This window comes from Triticum aestivum, chromosome 7A, assembly GCF_018294505.1.
Source record: "Triticum aestivum cultivar Chinese Spring chromosome 7A, IWGSC CS RefSeq v2.1, whole genome shotgun sequence".
Lineage (NCBI taxonomy): Eukaryota > Viridiplantae > Streptophyta > Magnoliopsida > Poales > Poaceae > Triticum > Triticum aestivum.
The window spans coordinates 117,698,129-117,711,000 of record NC_057812.1 but is presented as its reverse complement, the minus strand read 5'-3'; the positions used below and the strand labels follow the sequence as shown (position 1 = coordinate 117,711,000).

Sequence of the window (12,872 nt, the reverse complement as noted above, 5' to 3'; positions counted from 1 at the left end):
TTATTCATAATTTGGTTGCTAAATCTCATGCGTACAATGTATATGTACCTTACTAGTTTTTATATTTTCGAAACGTGTATCGGAGAGGTGTTTTACGAAATACGTCTATGACAACACTAGGTATGGGTTTAAAAAAAACTGTCACAACCAAGATCCGTCACACAAGCGAATACTAGTGATGTACTTTTGGTTTCCCGTCATAAACATATTAGTGACTGGCTTTTGACGGGTTTTTGATTCTCCATCATCATTGCTTTAGGGACGAGTCTGAAACACATCAGTAATATCCGAGCATTAGTTACATTAATTTACTAACGGGTCTAGTCGCCATCTTTAATGTGGAAAAATAATGGTCACTAAAGATTCCTTCCCGGGAAGGTGCCTTTGGATTGATTTCCCAAACAGAAATAAGGAATATCTTTGGACAATTATTCTGTGGACACATACATATATAGAATCAACACACTAGGCACACGCACGCGCACGCGCGCGCACAAACACATCAATCAATATAAGGTCGTCATTCAGTTCCATGTGCTTGTTAGCATGACAAACCATGTGATGGCTCGCACGGCCACAGTAGCGCTCGTACACAAAACGCCAGAACGCCGTTTGGTAGCCTCCTGGCTTACATTACATATAAGTACGTACATATAGTTTTATTCCCTAACACAAGATACATATATGTAATGTTTAGGACGTACATGACGGATGAGTATAAGGCATTCATCTGGTATGATGATCGAGGCTCATCGAGTAGTGTACATACCGTACAGTGATGAGCTTGGAGTCCGTCCATATTAAACCCCGCTTGTTGGTTGGCTGGCACATTTGTCCAACACTGTAACGGGCGGGCCGCTGGCAGCGTCATTGCACTTACCGTCGGGATGAACAGTGTATTTGATATTGGTGTGCTCTTGGTGCTCGAACTCGCCTCGCATATGCATATGGGGGGCACAACCACGGCAGCCATAACCGTAACCGTCGCCGCAACAAGTACAGCCGTCGTCGTATCCTCCGTGCCCATGCCTGTACCCATGCCCTCCTCCTCCGTGGTAGGCGGTAGCAGCTCCGGCGGCTAGCCACCCCGCGCTCATGTGCGGCTTCTGCTGCGGCGGCCCTCCATAGGGGTTGCTGACCCCATGACCGCCGCCGCCTCCTCCTCCTGAATCGACCCATCAGTCAGCATAACAACTGAGTGAGTGGTATCAGTAGTGTGTGTCGAACTGCTACATGCATCATAAGTATCGATCATACCTGCAGTCGGAGGATAACCACAGCCGCCGCCGCCGCCACCGCCGTGGTAGCTATAGCCACCAGCACCAGCTCCACCATACCCACCACGACCGCCCATGTGGTGCTGGTACCCTCCATAGGCGGTAGCACCCCCGGCGGCTACCCACCCGACGCTCATCCGCGGCTTCTCCTGCGGCGGCCCTCCGTAAGCGTTGCTGACCCCACCATCACAGCCGCCGCCTCCTCCTCCTGAATCGAGCCATCAATCAGCACAACAACTAACTGAGTGATATGAGTAGTGTGTGTTGAGCTGCTACATGCATCATAGTATCGATGGTACCTACAGACGGAAATGAACTGGGAGGATAGCCGCCACCGCCACCGCCGTAGCAGCTATAGCCACCAGCACCAACTCCCCGACCAAACTGAGGAGAAGGATACCCACCACGACCGCCGCCATGATAATACGGCGGCTGTGGTGGGTGGTATCTGCCGCCGCCGTATGCACCATCAGGTTCATCCCAAATACCATCGGGCTCGGGGTAGTCGTAGCTGTAGCCGTACCCACCAGAACCACGTCCACCATACCCATAGCAATAGCGATACGCCGGCGGCGGCTTTGGAGGGCCGCTGTATGGCGGTGCTGCTGGGTATGCATACTCGTATTGTTCCGCATACTGATGTTTCACCGTTGGCAGCTGCTGCTGCGGCTTGCGGCAAGAATCGGCCAGCGGTGCAGCAGCACCGGAAACATTGTTCGTGCCACCAGCGCCACCATTAGCACCATTAACATTATTCGTGCCACCAGCGCCACCAGCTGCAGGCACCATCTCGATCTGTGGCCAAATTAGATGGAGGCAACATAATTTTTTAATATATATATATATTAAAAAATTATATTGTGTGTGTGTGTGTATACCGCGTACCTACGTGACTACTGTTCTTGATCCGCGCACAACTACATGCAGTAGAATGAAGCAACATGATCACTAATCAACGTGCAATATATGGTTGACGCCGCTTATACGTAGGTAGAACAAGACATATTTACATACACATGTGTATGCAAATATACAAACTGATTTCCTATGCACAATATTACAATAAGTAATATCCTTATCTTCAATTTACTTAAACAGCTACTCCCTCCTTCCCAAAATCTTAGGCGTATTAGGATTTACATGCAATCCCATAATGTAGGACGCACAGTTAAAGCCTAGCCAAGGATCGTTACTTTTTTGGAAATAAAAAGATGCGGCCAATCCTCTTGTGGGGTTAGCACCCAAATCATGCATGCCTTCCTTTTCTATCTCCAATCGTGGATGGCTCCCTCGTGCGATTTGCTCACGTAACTGACTCTGCGCTAATTTTCGTGCTAACAACTAATATTCTTTTTACTTGACAAAAAAAATATTCACACATTTTTTTACTTTAAAAACTGTCACCATGCATGCATGCATGAAGTATATCTAACAAGACGGAAACAGAAAAATAAATAAAGCCATGGAACGAGCGAATGAAGATCGAAACAGGCCCGTAGTACCTTGTTGTACCGATGGAGAGAGGAGAGCTTCTTTCTTTCTCCCGGGGAAGAAGCTGTTGTGCCATGGATGATGGACTGCCCAGCTATTTATAGGCCAAGAGGCCAGCAACGGTCCGTGCAACCTGACTGACTTGTTGGGCCCAGCCTTAATGCCGTGACTCCCTGGGCCAGATAACCTTTTCTCTCTTAACAAAACATATATACGCACATATACTCAATCTTGTAAATACTAAAGCGTGCACAACTACTTCCTCTGTTTCTAAATATAAGTTTTCGCCGGTGATAGCTGTAAGAAGGTGCAGCTTGTGCTGGGTTGGTGGTTTGAGCCTGATAGTTCTGGTTTCCTCCATCCACTTTGTAGTCGTGCGGGGGTGTCAGCTCTGGAGTTTGATGGGGTGTCCAGGGACACGTTGCCTCGGTCTGATTCTTTCAACGGCAATGGTTCTGCTTCAGGCAAACTATTTTGAAGGTCCGTAAGGTTGCTGATCAGAGATGAAGTCGCGTCGAGCTTTTGTGAAGAGCTGATTTGTCTCCTTTTCCTTGATGGAGAGGGACATGCGCTGGACTTTGCGTAGGATTATCATATCTCTTCAGTCCTATAATGTCGGTGCTTATGTTGCTTGTTATTGAATCTTTATCTTATTAATGAGAACGTATTACCATGCAATAAAAAAACTAGATATTGAAAGACTAGGGTCATAGATCCCAGGATTGAGGAAGCACTACTACAGGTTAGGCAATCAAGGTGGTCCGCCAGTTCTGCTGCTTCTAAAGCATAGCCCCCTCAAATGATTGAGCCGGTTAGAACTACTGTAGAAGTGATAGCCCTATAATCACTGCAGGTTTAAGTTAGACACGAACCGGCAGTGACGTGGTGCTTAACAATACAGATTTGTGCCAAGAACTGGTGTTAGCTCACCGTCATTTTTTAGGTTGAACTAGCAGTAATGGTTCTACACAATATAAAACCATGTTTCCCCTTCCTCCAACCCGAGCATTCACTCCTTTTTTCTTCCTATTGCTTCTCTCCGTTGTTGCGGGCGGCACTCTTCACCAAAATCACTATAGTTTTTTTAGGATTGGACATGAAACTCCTATTATAAGTAAGATACCTCGCTCTCAGTTTTAATTGCAGCAATATTCATTTTTCTAGATTTCGAGAGACTTAGTCCGTAAGTAAATTACTACTATTATCACTGTTGATTTAGCCCGGAATCGGTGATAACATTGCTTGTCCACTGCCAATTCTCAAAACCAGCAGTGACGCATGGTTTGGACTTGGCAATGATGGTTTATTATGGGGCGGTCTGTCGCTGCAAATAAATCTACAAATAAATAAGTTGCCATACTAATTTTGGGGGCTTGAGAACCCGGGTGGTGGATACAAGTAACCTAACCACAGGTTGTTGTGATTTGGCCTTCGTGGATGGATAGGTTTTGATTAATTTGATGATCTCGGCCGAACTGAGCAATAGCTCAGTTGGTTAGGCACTATCAGCTCAACAGCTGCCCTGCCACTATATGCCAGATTGCCAGATCAACGATTGATCTGCCTTGAACCAATAGTGATGCGCTAGATAGCCTAGTGGCACTAACGAAAAACGATAATCATGCATCGGGGCCTTATATTACCAATGCAATATTCCCAGAAGATCGAGTTGATATAGATTCTTCCGTTTACTAGCCAATGCAGGTCTTGATGCTCTGTTATTCGTATTCGGTCATCATCGTCATTGAGATATATTCTAGTCTATCCCTCCATTGCCAGGGGAATTCCTTACACTTGTCTCGTCCCAGCTACGTGGATTACATGCAAATAATAACCACTAGGTTTCATAAAGATAGGTTGAGCATCTTTGAGAGACTGTGCTATACCAACAGATCACGTGACTGGGGAATTCACTATAGGCGCCTTGTTATATATCAACGGATACGTACGTCGCCTACCACTGAAAAAATAACACTGTTTAATTCTGAAATAAATCTAGGAAAATGCAAACATCTAGGTAAAGTCGTCGAGACTTGAACCCTGATGGGCAGGTTTCACCGATAGGTACTCTTTGTGAACTTAGAAACCGTCAGGAAGGTGAAGAGAAGAGACGCCCCTGGGCGCCGAGAAATATCAGTAACATAGAATATATATACTTGGCTATATGCATTGCTAGTGCACAATGGAACTTGATTCTTTGTTGTGGTATAGTGCGCGAGGGAATCCCAATGGACATTGGCCAGCATACAGAGGGTATATATTATAGATAGATACTTTTGCAAACATCGAGAGAGGCACAAGTAATACACCGGGACTGGGAGGTATTAGGAAATGGCTAAAGGTTAGCTAGTGTGCTGCTAGGACACAGTTTGGATCGACTACTGAGTTCGCTGAATTACGTTTGAATTTGATATTCTGCCAAAGACCCAGATCTAATTCCCTTCACATGAGAATAAAATAAAATCCAAATCTCTTTCCAAAGCAACTCAATCCGCTGAGGCTTAGGCCGCAATAACTTCCTGGTTAACTTATATCCAACGCCATCTTTGCCTCCATTCTGAGGTTGTTGCATCACGAACATGTTTCTGACGTGCTCACTTCATCCATCATCAACCCGGAAGAGTTGTGCCCGTGTGACGCAAGCTATATCTGCGAGTCGCTTCTCTACAGACAAGCACCTCATGTAGTTGTACATCTATATTGCTCTCACGTGTAGCATGCCATGATGCTCACAGCCTGACACCGGGAAGATTGGCTGAGCTTAAAATGTCTACCATCCGTTTCGTTGTTGATGTGCGTGGTCCCCAGATAAGGTGGCGGCGGGGCGTCCTTGTCGTTCTCGCGCAGATTTCATGGCGGCCGGTGGCGCGCGGCGGTGTTACGTCGGTGGCTGGCGCCTGCTGCCCGTGGGGCGGCGTCCCTCACGGTGGCGCGGCGGCCCCTGAATGGCGCTTGGTGGTGGCCACGTGGCGGCGCGCGGGTGGGCCAGATCTGGGCTTCCGGTCTGCGTCCTTGTCGTGGCAGCGCTTGTCGTTGCCCTCGGCCAAGAGACGTGGTCTGGGACGGGCCGAGCGCCGGTGGTGCTGGCCAAGATGCACGCTGGCAGCGCCTTACTTCATCTCGCGTCGTCTCACTGGCCAACGGTGGTGGTCATCTTCTTCGTCAGAGATGGCCGGCCAGAGGCTTGGTGATCGGATCTTGAGATCCATCATCCAGTCCCGGCTGCGAGTTGGAGAGACATGGTTGCTGGTGAAAACCGAGCCGTTTGCAGGCGATGGCAGCGTTCTACGCCGTTACCTTGATGGAGGCATCGTCGTGTAACTACTGTCGAGCCACTCGTGCTGCTCTGGGGGAAACCCTAGAATCTGGTGTTCCAGATCAGACGATGGCGGCACTGCGGTGTCGTTTCTCTCTTGGGAGCATCGTTTGTGGAGTAGTGCTGGAAGTCAGAGGCAGGAGGTGAAGCGGCTTCGTCTTGCACGGAGCTTCGGTGGAGATGTTAATGTTGGAAATATGAGCAAATTACTACGAGATTTAATCCGAATAAACAGAAGATAAATCATGACCACAGCAGCAGAGATTAAACTAATCATGCGAACTAGCATAGCAGATGAACATATCACATCTAGGGCACATACTAGAAGCATGAATTCTACCACGATCTCGAACAGGAAGGATAGAATCACATACGGTGCAGCGGGTGCAGCACCGCCAGCGTTGACGTTGTCGCCCATGTCGTCGAGGACGAGGTTGCCGAGGTCGGGGAAGAAGTCGTCGTTCGCGAAGTCGTCGCTGCCAGCAGTCGCGCGAGTGCGCTCCCCAAAAACCTGATCGCCCCTCTCCCGTACAGGATCACAAGAGGCGGGGTTCCGGAGGCCTGCTGTCCCTTCTCGCGGTGCACGCCGGAAGGAGGGATGGAGAAGACTTGCTTGGCGGCGCAATGATCTGGAACGGTGGTGAGAAACCATACGAAGCGGCGGCGGCTAGGGTAGACGTCTGCCTGACTATATAGTGCGGGCCGGGTAGGTCGTGGGAGTAAACCCCACGTCCGAGTCGTCACGATCCAAAAGAATCGGAAACGGTTCAGTAATTAACGCGTCCGTTAATTATTAATTAATGACTCATTAATTTTCCCATGCAGCAAAAATATAGACAACGTGCATAGCTCTGTCCTCGGCTCGGCTCAATCCCGCAACCCGCGGCGCGGCGTGCGTGGCGAGGCGAGCGAGGAGGAGGAGCGCGCGTGTAGGTCTCCTCTTCTCATGCTCATACAAGTGGTAGAAGAGCTCACCTTATAAAGAGGTGCAACTCTCTCTCAACTTCCGGGGTGGGACTAAACTTTAGCCTCACTCACTCCACTCACATGTGTGCATGAATGGGCCAAGAGAATTTCAGAATTTTAGTTGGGCTTTGGGCCAAAGGCCTACTAGCAAAATTCCAACAATCCCCCACAAAGTCTCATTGGCACATCTCATCATTTAGTTCCAAAACATTGTTTTATATATCGGTGCTTAGTGGAGACTGTGAAGTTGAACTTCCACTTAGAAATTTATGCTACACTAGATCACAACTTGAATAGTGGACTATGCCTTGAACTACAAGTTTTCTGTGAAACTAGTTTCACACAAATTCTTGACCGATACTGGGCTGCCGCAAGGCTTCCCCGCGGGTGGAGCGTATACGTCATACTCCAGGGCCTTTCATGAATTTATTAGAGAACACCCAATTCTCACAGACTGCGACGTTAACAGTCAAATTCATATAGGTGTGTTCCTCAGAAGATGTTCTGCAGGACAACATCTCTGCTTACCCGAATAAGCCACTTGGAACACATTAAGATAAGTATCAACCTGCCATGCAGATCAGGAGAGTATTGCATCTTCACGGAGTGGGATAATTAATATAGGGATACTCTCCTCCCAGCTGACCAACAGCTTGTCTCCCACTTCTACTTCACGGGATCTCCGATCACATAGAGTGGGTTACCACTATGGACAACTCATGCGGTGGGTCTCAAACCCATCTCCATCGATGCATTATCTATCACATTACGTGATAGACCCTTTGTGAAGGGATCTGCCAAGTTTTTCGACGTTTGGATATAATCCAACGTAATAACTCCGGAGTTCCTCAATTTTCTGACAGATTTTAGTCTCCTCTTCACATGCCTTGAGGACTTCATATTGTCCTTAGAACTGTTTATCTTGACGATCACAGTTTGATTATCACAGTTCATCAGGATAGGGGGTATTGGTTTTTCAACCATAGGTAAGTCCATCAAGAGTTCACGAAGCCACTCTGCTTCAACAGTGGCAGTGTCTAATGCTGTGAGTTCTGCTTCCATAGTTGACCTCGTTAAGATGGTCTGCTTGCAAGACTTCCAGGAAACAGCGCCACCACCAAGTGTAAAAACATAACCACTTGTGGCCTTAATCTCATCAGCATCAGATATCCAGTTTGAGTCACTATAACCCTCCAGTACCCTTGGATACCCGGTGTAGTGAATCCCATAGCTCGCGGTGCCTTTCAAATAGCGCATAACTCTCTCAAGCGCATGCCAATGATCATCTCCCGGTTTTGACACAAACCGACTCAGCTTGCTCACAGCAAAAGAGATGTCAGGCCTCGTGGCACTCGCCAAATACATAAGCGAGCCAATAATCTGAGAATACCTCAGTTGATCTCTAGCAATCCGTCGATTCTTTCGAAGCAACACACTAGCATCATATGGAGTTGGAGAAGGCGTGCAGTCGCTATACCCAAAACGACTCAAGACCTTTTCCACATAATGAGACTGAAGCAGTGTGATCCCACCATTCTCATCTCTCAACAGCTTGATGTTTAAGATAACATCAGCTACTCCTAGATCCTTCATCTCAAAACAGCGAGATAAGAAATCCTTAACCTCCTTGATTAAATCAAGTTTGGTTCCAAAGATCAATATGTCGTCGACATACAGACAAAGAATAACTCCTTCGCCCCCACCATAGCGATAGTACACGCACTTGTCACCATCGTTTACTACAAAGCCGGCAGCAGTTAATGTTCTTTCGAACTTCTCATGCCACTCCTTAGGAGCTTGTTTAAGGCCATATAAAGACTTTAATAACTTGCACACCTTTCCTTCCTGACCAGGTACTACAAAACCATCTGGCTGATCCATGTAAATTTCCTCCTTCAACTCTCCATTGAGGAAAGCCGTCTTAACGTCCATTTGATGAACGAGAAGACCATGTGAGGCAGCCAGTGATAGTAGCACCCGAATTGTGGTCAGTCTAGCCACGGGTGAGTAAGTATCAAAGAAGTCTTCACCTTCTTTCTGGGTATAACCCTTGGCCACAAGCCGTGCCTTGTACTTTTCAATCGTACCATCAGGTCTAAGCTTCTTCTTGAACACCCACTTACATCCTACAGGTTTGCACCCATAAGGACGGTCAGTGATCTCCCAGGTACCGTTAGCTAAGATGGAATCCATCTCGCTACGTACAGCTTCCTTCCAGTAGTCAGCATCAGGAGATGCATAGGCTTCTGAAATAGTCCTGGGTGTGTCATCCACGAGGTACACAATGAAATCATCACCAAAAGACTTTGCAGTCCTCTGTCTCTTACTCCTCACAGGAGTTCCATTGTTACCCTCAACAGGATTCTCAACGTGTTCCATCGCAATGGTGGGTTCAGGAATTACAGTGAATTCCTCACTAGATGGAGTAGGTATCTCCTGATTTGATGAACTCGACATATCCTTCATAGGAAATATGTCCTCAAAGAAAGTTGCATCATTTGATTCCATAATCGTACCAACATGCATGTCGGATACCTCAGATTTTATTATCAAAAATCTATAGCCGATGCTATGAAAAGCATAGCCCAGAAGAACACAATCCACGGTTTTTGGTCCAAGCTTGCGCTTCTTGGGAATTGGTATATTGACTTTCGCCAAACAACCCCAAGTACGTAGGTAAGAGAGTTTCAACCTTTTCCTTTCCCATTCCTCAAATGGAGTCATGGTCTTATGCTTTGTGGGAACTCGGTTTAGGACATGACACGCAGTCATTAGCGCCTCCCCCCACCATTCCTTGGATAGACCCGAAGTGTCTAACATGGTGTTAACCATATCAGTTAGAGTTCGGTTCTTTCTTTCGGCTACCCCATTTGACTGGGGTGAGTAGGGAGGCGTCCTCTCATGGATTATACCATGTTCCGCACAAAACAGATCAAATTCATTGGAAAAATACTCTCCACCACGATCGGACCTAAGCCGTTTAATTTTTCGATCAAGTTGGTTCTCTGCCTCAGCTTTATAGTTTTTAAAGAAAGTCAAAGCCTCATCTTTTGATTTCAGAAGATACACATAACAATATCTAGTGGAGTCATCAATCAACGTCATGAAGTATCTCTTTCCACCTTTTGTCAACACGCCATTCATCTCACAAAGATCAGAATGTATAAGCTCTAGTGGCGCCAAGTCTCTTGCCTCTGCAGTCTTATGGGACTTGCGAGGTTGCTTAGCTTGCACACATACTTGGCACTTGGAGCCTTTGACAGTAGAGATTTTCGGAATTAAATTCATATTGGCTAACCGCGTCATGCAACCAAAGTTAATATGACAGAGTCGTGAATGCCAAATATCAGACTCATTATTGTGGCAAACATTATTAATAACTTTAGTGCAAATATCTGACAAAGATAGGCGGAACAAGCCTCCGCACTCATAGCCTTTTCCAACAAATTGTCCACACTTAGAAATTACAACTTTATTGGATTCGAAAACCAACTTAAAACCATCTCGACATAAACGGGAACCGCTAACGAGATTTTTATTGATGGACGGCACATGATGAACGTTCTTCAGACGCACAGTCTTCCCCGAAGTAAACTTCAGATCGACCGTACCAACACCTCGAACGATGGCATGTGACCCGTTCCCCATCAGCACGGGTGAAGTCCCTGTTGCCTGGTAAGAAGAAAACATGGAGGCGTCAGCACAAACATGTACATTGGCACCGGTGTCAATTAACCAATCAGGGGATTGAAATACTGAAAGGATGGTAGGAAAAATACCGTACCCTGATTCCTTCATATCAGTATCACCGATGACAACATTAGCGGACTTGCCGCTCTTCTCATGTTCGCGCTCCTCAAAGCGGTTAGGACACTTCGGAGCCCAGTGATTAGGATCACCGCAGACATGGCAAAGTCCCTTCCCCTTCTTATGAGAATTCTTCTTGAAGTTGGTAGAATGTGATGGCTTGTTCTTTGTATCAAACTTGCCTTTGCCCTGAGTTTTGTTCTTATTGTTTTTGAACTTGTTGGGCTGGGAGTTCTTCTTCTGTACCATGTGGGCACTAGAACCTCCCTCAGCAACTCGAGCACGTGTGTCCTTTGCTCTCGCCTTCTCTTCAACATCAAGAGTACCAATGAGATCCGCAACGGAAAACTCCTGTCTCTTGTGTTTCAGGGAAGTAGCAAAATTGTTCCACGAAGGTGGAAGCTTGGCAATGATGCCTCCGGCAACAAATTTGTCCGGCAACACACACTTGAAGTACTCAAGTTCTTTTGCGAGCGACTGTATCTCATGAGCCTGCTGTACAACAGGGCGCTCATCAGTCATCTTGTAGTCATAGAATTGCTCCATGACGTACAACTCGCTGCCGGCGTCCGAGGCACCAAACTTGGCCTCGAGCGCAGCCCACATGTCCTTGCCGTTGTCAAACGACATATACGAATCCACAATGGAGTCATCAAGAACACTCAGAAGAGCGCCTTTAAAGAGGGTATCGATCTTCTCAAAAGCTTCCAGCTGTGCTGGATTAAGATCGCCCTCAGGCTTGCCCTTGGTGGCATCATAGCAGCCCATGGTCTGAAACCAGTAGACTGCTCTCGTGCGCCACCTCTTATATTGCGCCCCCTTAAAGGCAGGCGGCTTCAGATGCGCAGCAAAACCACTCGGAGTAAATTGCCTATAATCAGGTTTTTGGATTGTTGGAAATATGAGCAAATTACTACGAGATTTAATCCGAATAAACAGAAGATAAATCATGACCACAGCAGCAGAGATTAAACTAATCATGCGAACTAGCATAGCAGATGAACATATCACATCTAGGGCACATACTAGAAGCATGAATTCTACCACGATCTCGAACAGGAAGGATAGAATCACATACGGTGCAGCGGGTGCAGCACCGCCGGCGTTGACGTTGTCGCCCATGTCGTCGAGGACGAGGTTGCCGAGGTCGGGGAAGAAGTCGTCGTTCGCGAAGTCGTCGCTGCCAGCAGTCGCGCGAGTGCGCTCCCCAAAAACCTGATCGCCCCTCTCCCGTACAGGATCACGAGAGGCGGGGTTCCGGAGGCCTGCTGTCCCTTCTCGCGGTGCACGCCGGAAGGAGGGATGGAGAAGACTTGCTTGGCGGCGCAATGATCTGGAACGGTGGTGAGAAACCATACGAAGCGGCGGCGGCTAGGGTAGACGTCTGCCTAACTATATAGTGCGGGCCGGGTAGGCCGTGGGAGTAAACCCCACGTCCGAGTCATCACGATCCAAAAGAATCGGAAACAGTTCAGTAATTAACGCGTCCGTTAATTATTAATTAATGACTCATTAATTTTCCCATGCAGCAAAAATATAGACAACGTGCATAGCTCTGTCCTCGGCTCGGCTCAATCCCACAACCCGCGGCGCGTCGTGACGTGGCGAGGCGAGCGAGGAGGAGGAGCGCGCGTGTAGGTCTCCTCTTCTCATGCTCATACAAGTGGTAGAAGAGCTCACCTTATAAAGAGGTGCAACTCTCTCTCAACTTCCGGGGTGGGACTAAACTTTAGCCTCACTCACTCCACTCACATGTGTGCATGAATGGTCCAAGAGAATTTCAGAATTTTAGGTGGGATTTGGGCCAAAGGCCTACTAGCAAAATTCCAACAGTTAAGTCATGCCTGACCGACAGGTGCTACGCTTTGTCATGCCTGGTCGGCAGGTGCTACGCACGACGTATCTTCCAAAGACTTCAAACTCTGTCGGCTGGTGGTACTTGGCAGCATGGTGCTGAGGTGTATCAGTGGCGACCACGGCGTGCATAGCTGTTTGCGTGCAGGGAGGGGGTGCCG

The 12,872-nt window shown here is 47.6% G+C and overlaps 1 protein-coding gene across 1 annotated transcript; it reads right to left on the bottom strand.

Moving 5' to 3' along the window:
* Window positions 1-502: 502 nt before the first annotated feature.
* Window positions 503-2,818, bottom strand: LOC123151061 (glycine-rich cell wall structural protein 1.0). Its single transcript, XM_044570842.1, has 4 exons — window positions 2,780-2,818; window positions 1,577-2,072; window positions 1,258-1,485; window positions 503-1,165 (listed from the first exon to the last, which is right to left on the bottom strand). Exons 2-4 carry the CDS (start codon window positions 2,064-2,066, stop codon window positions 801-803), a joined length of 1,083 nt encoding a protein of 360 aa, XP_044426777.1. The 5' UTR covers window positions 2,067-2,072; window positions 2,780-2,818; the 3' UTR covers window positions 503-800.
* Window positions 2,819-12,872: the final 10,054 nt, after the last annotated feature.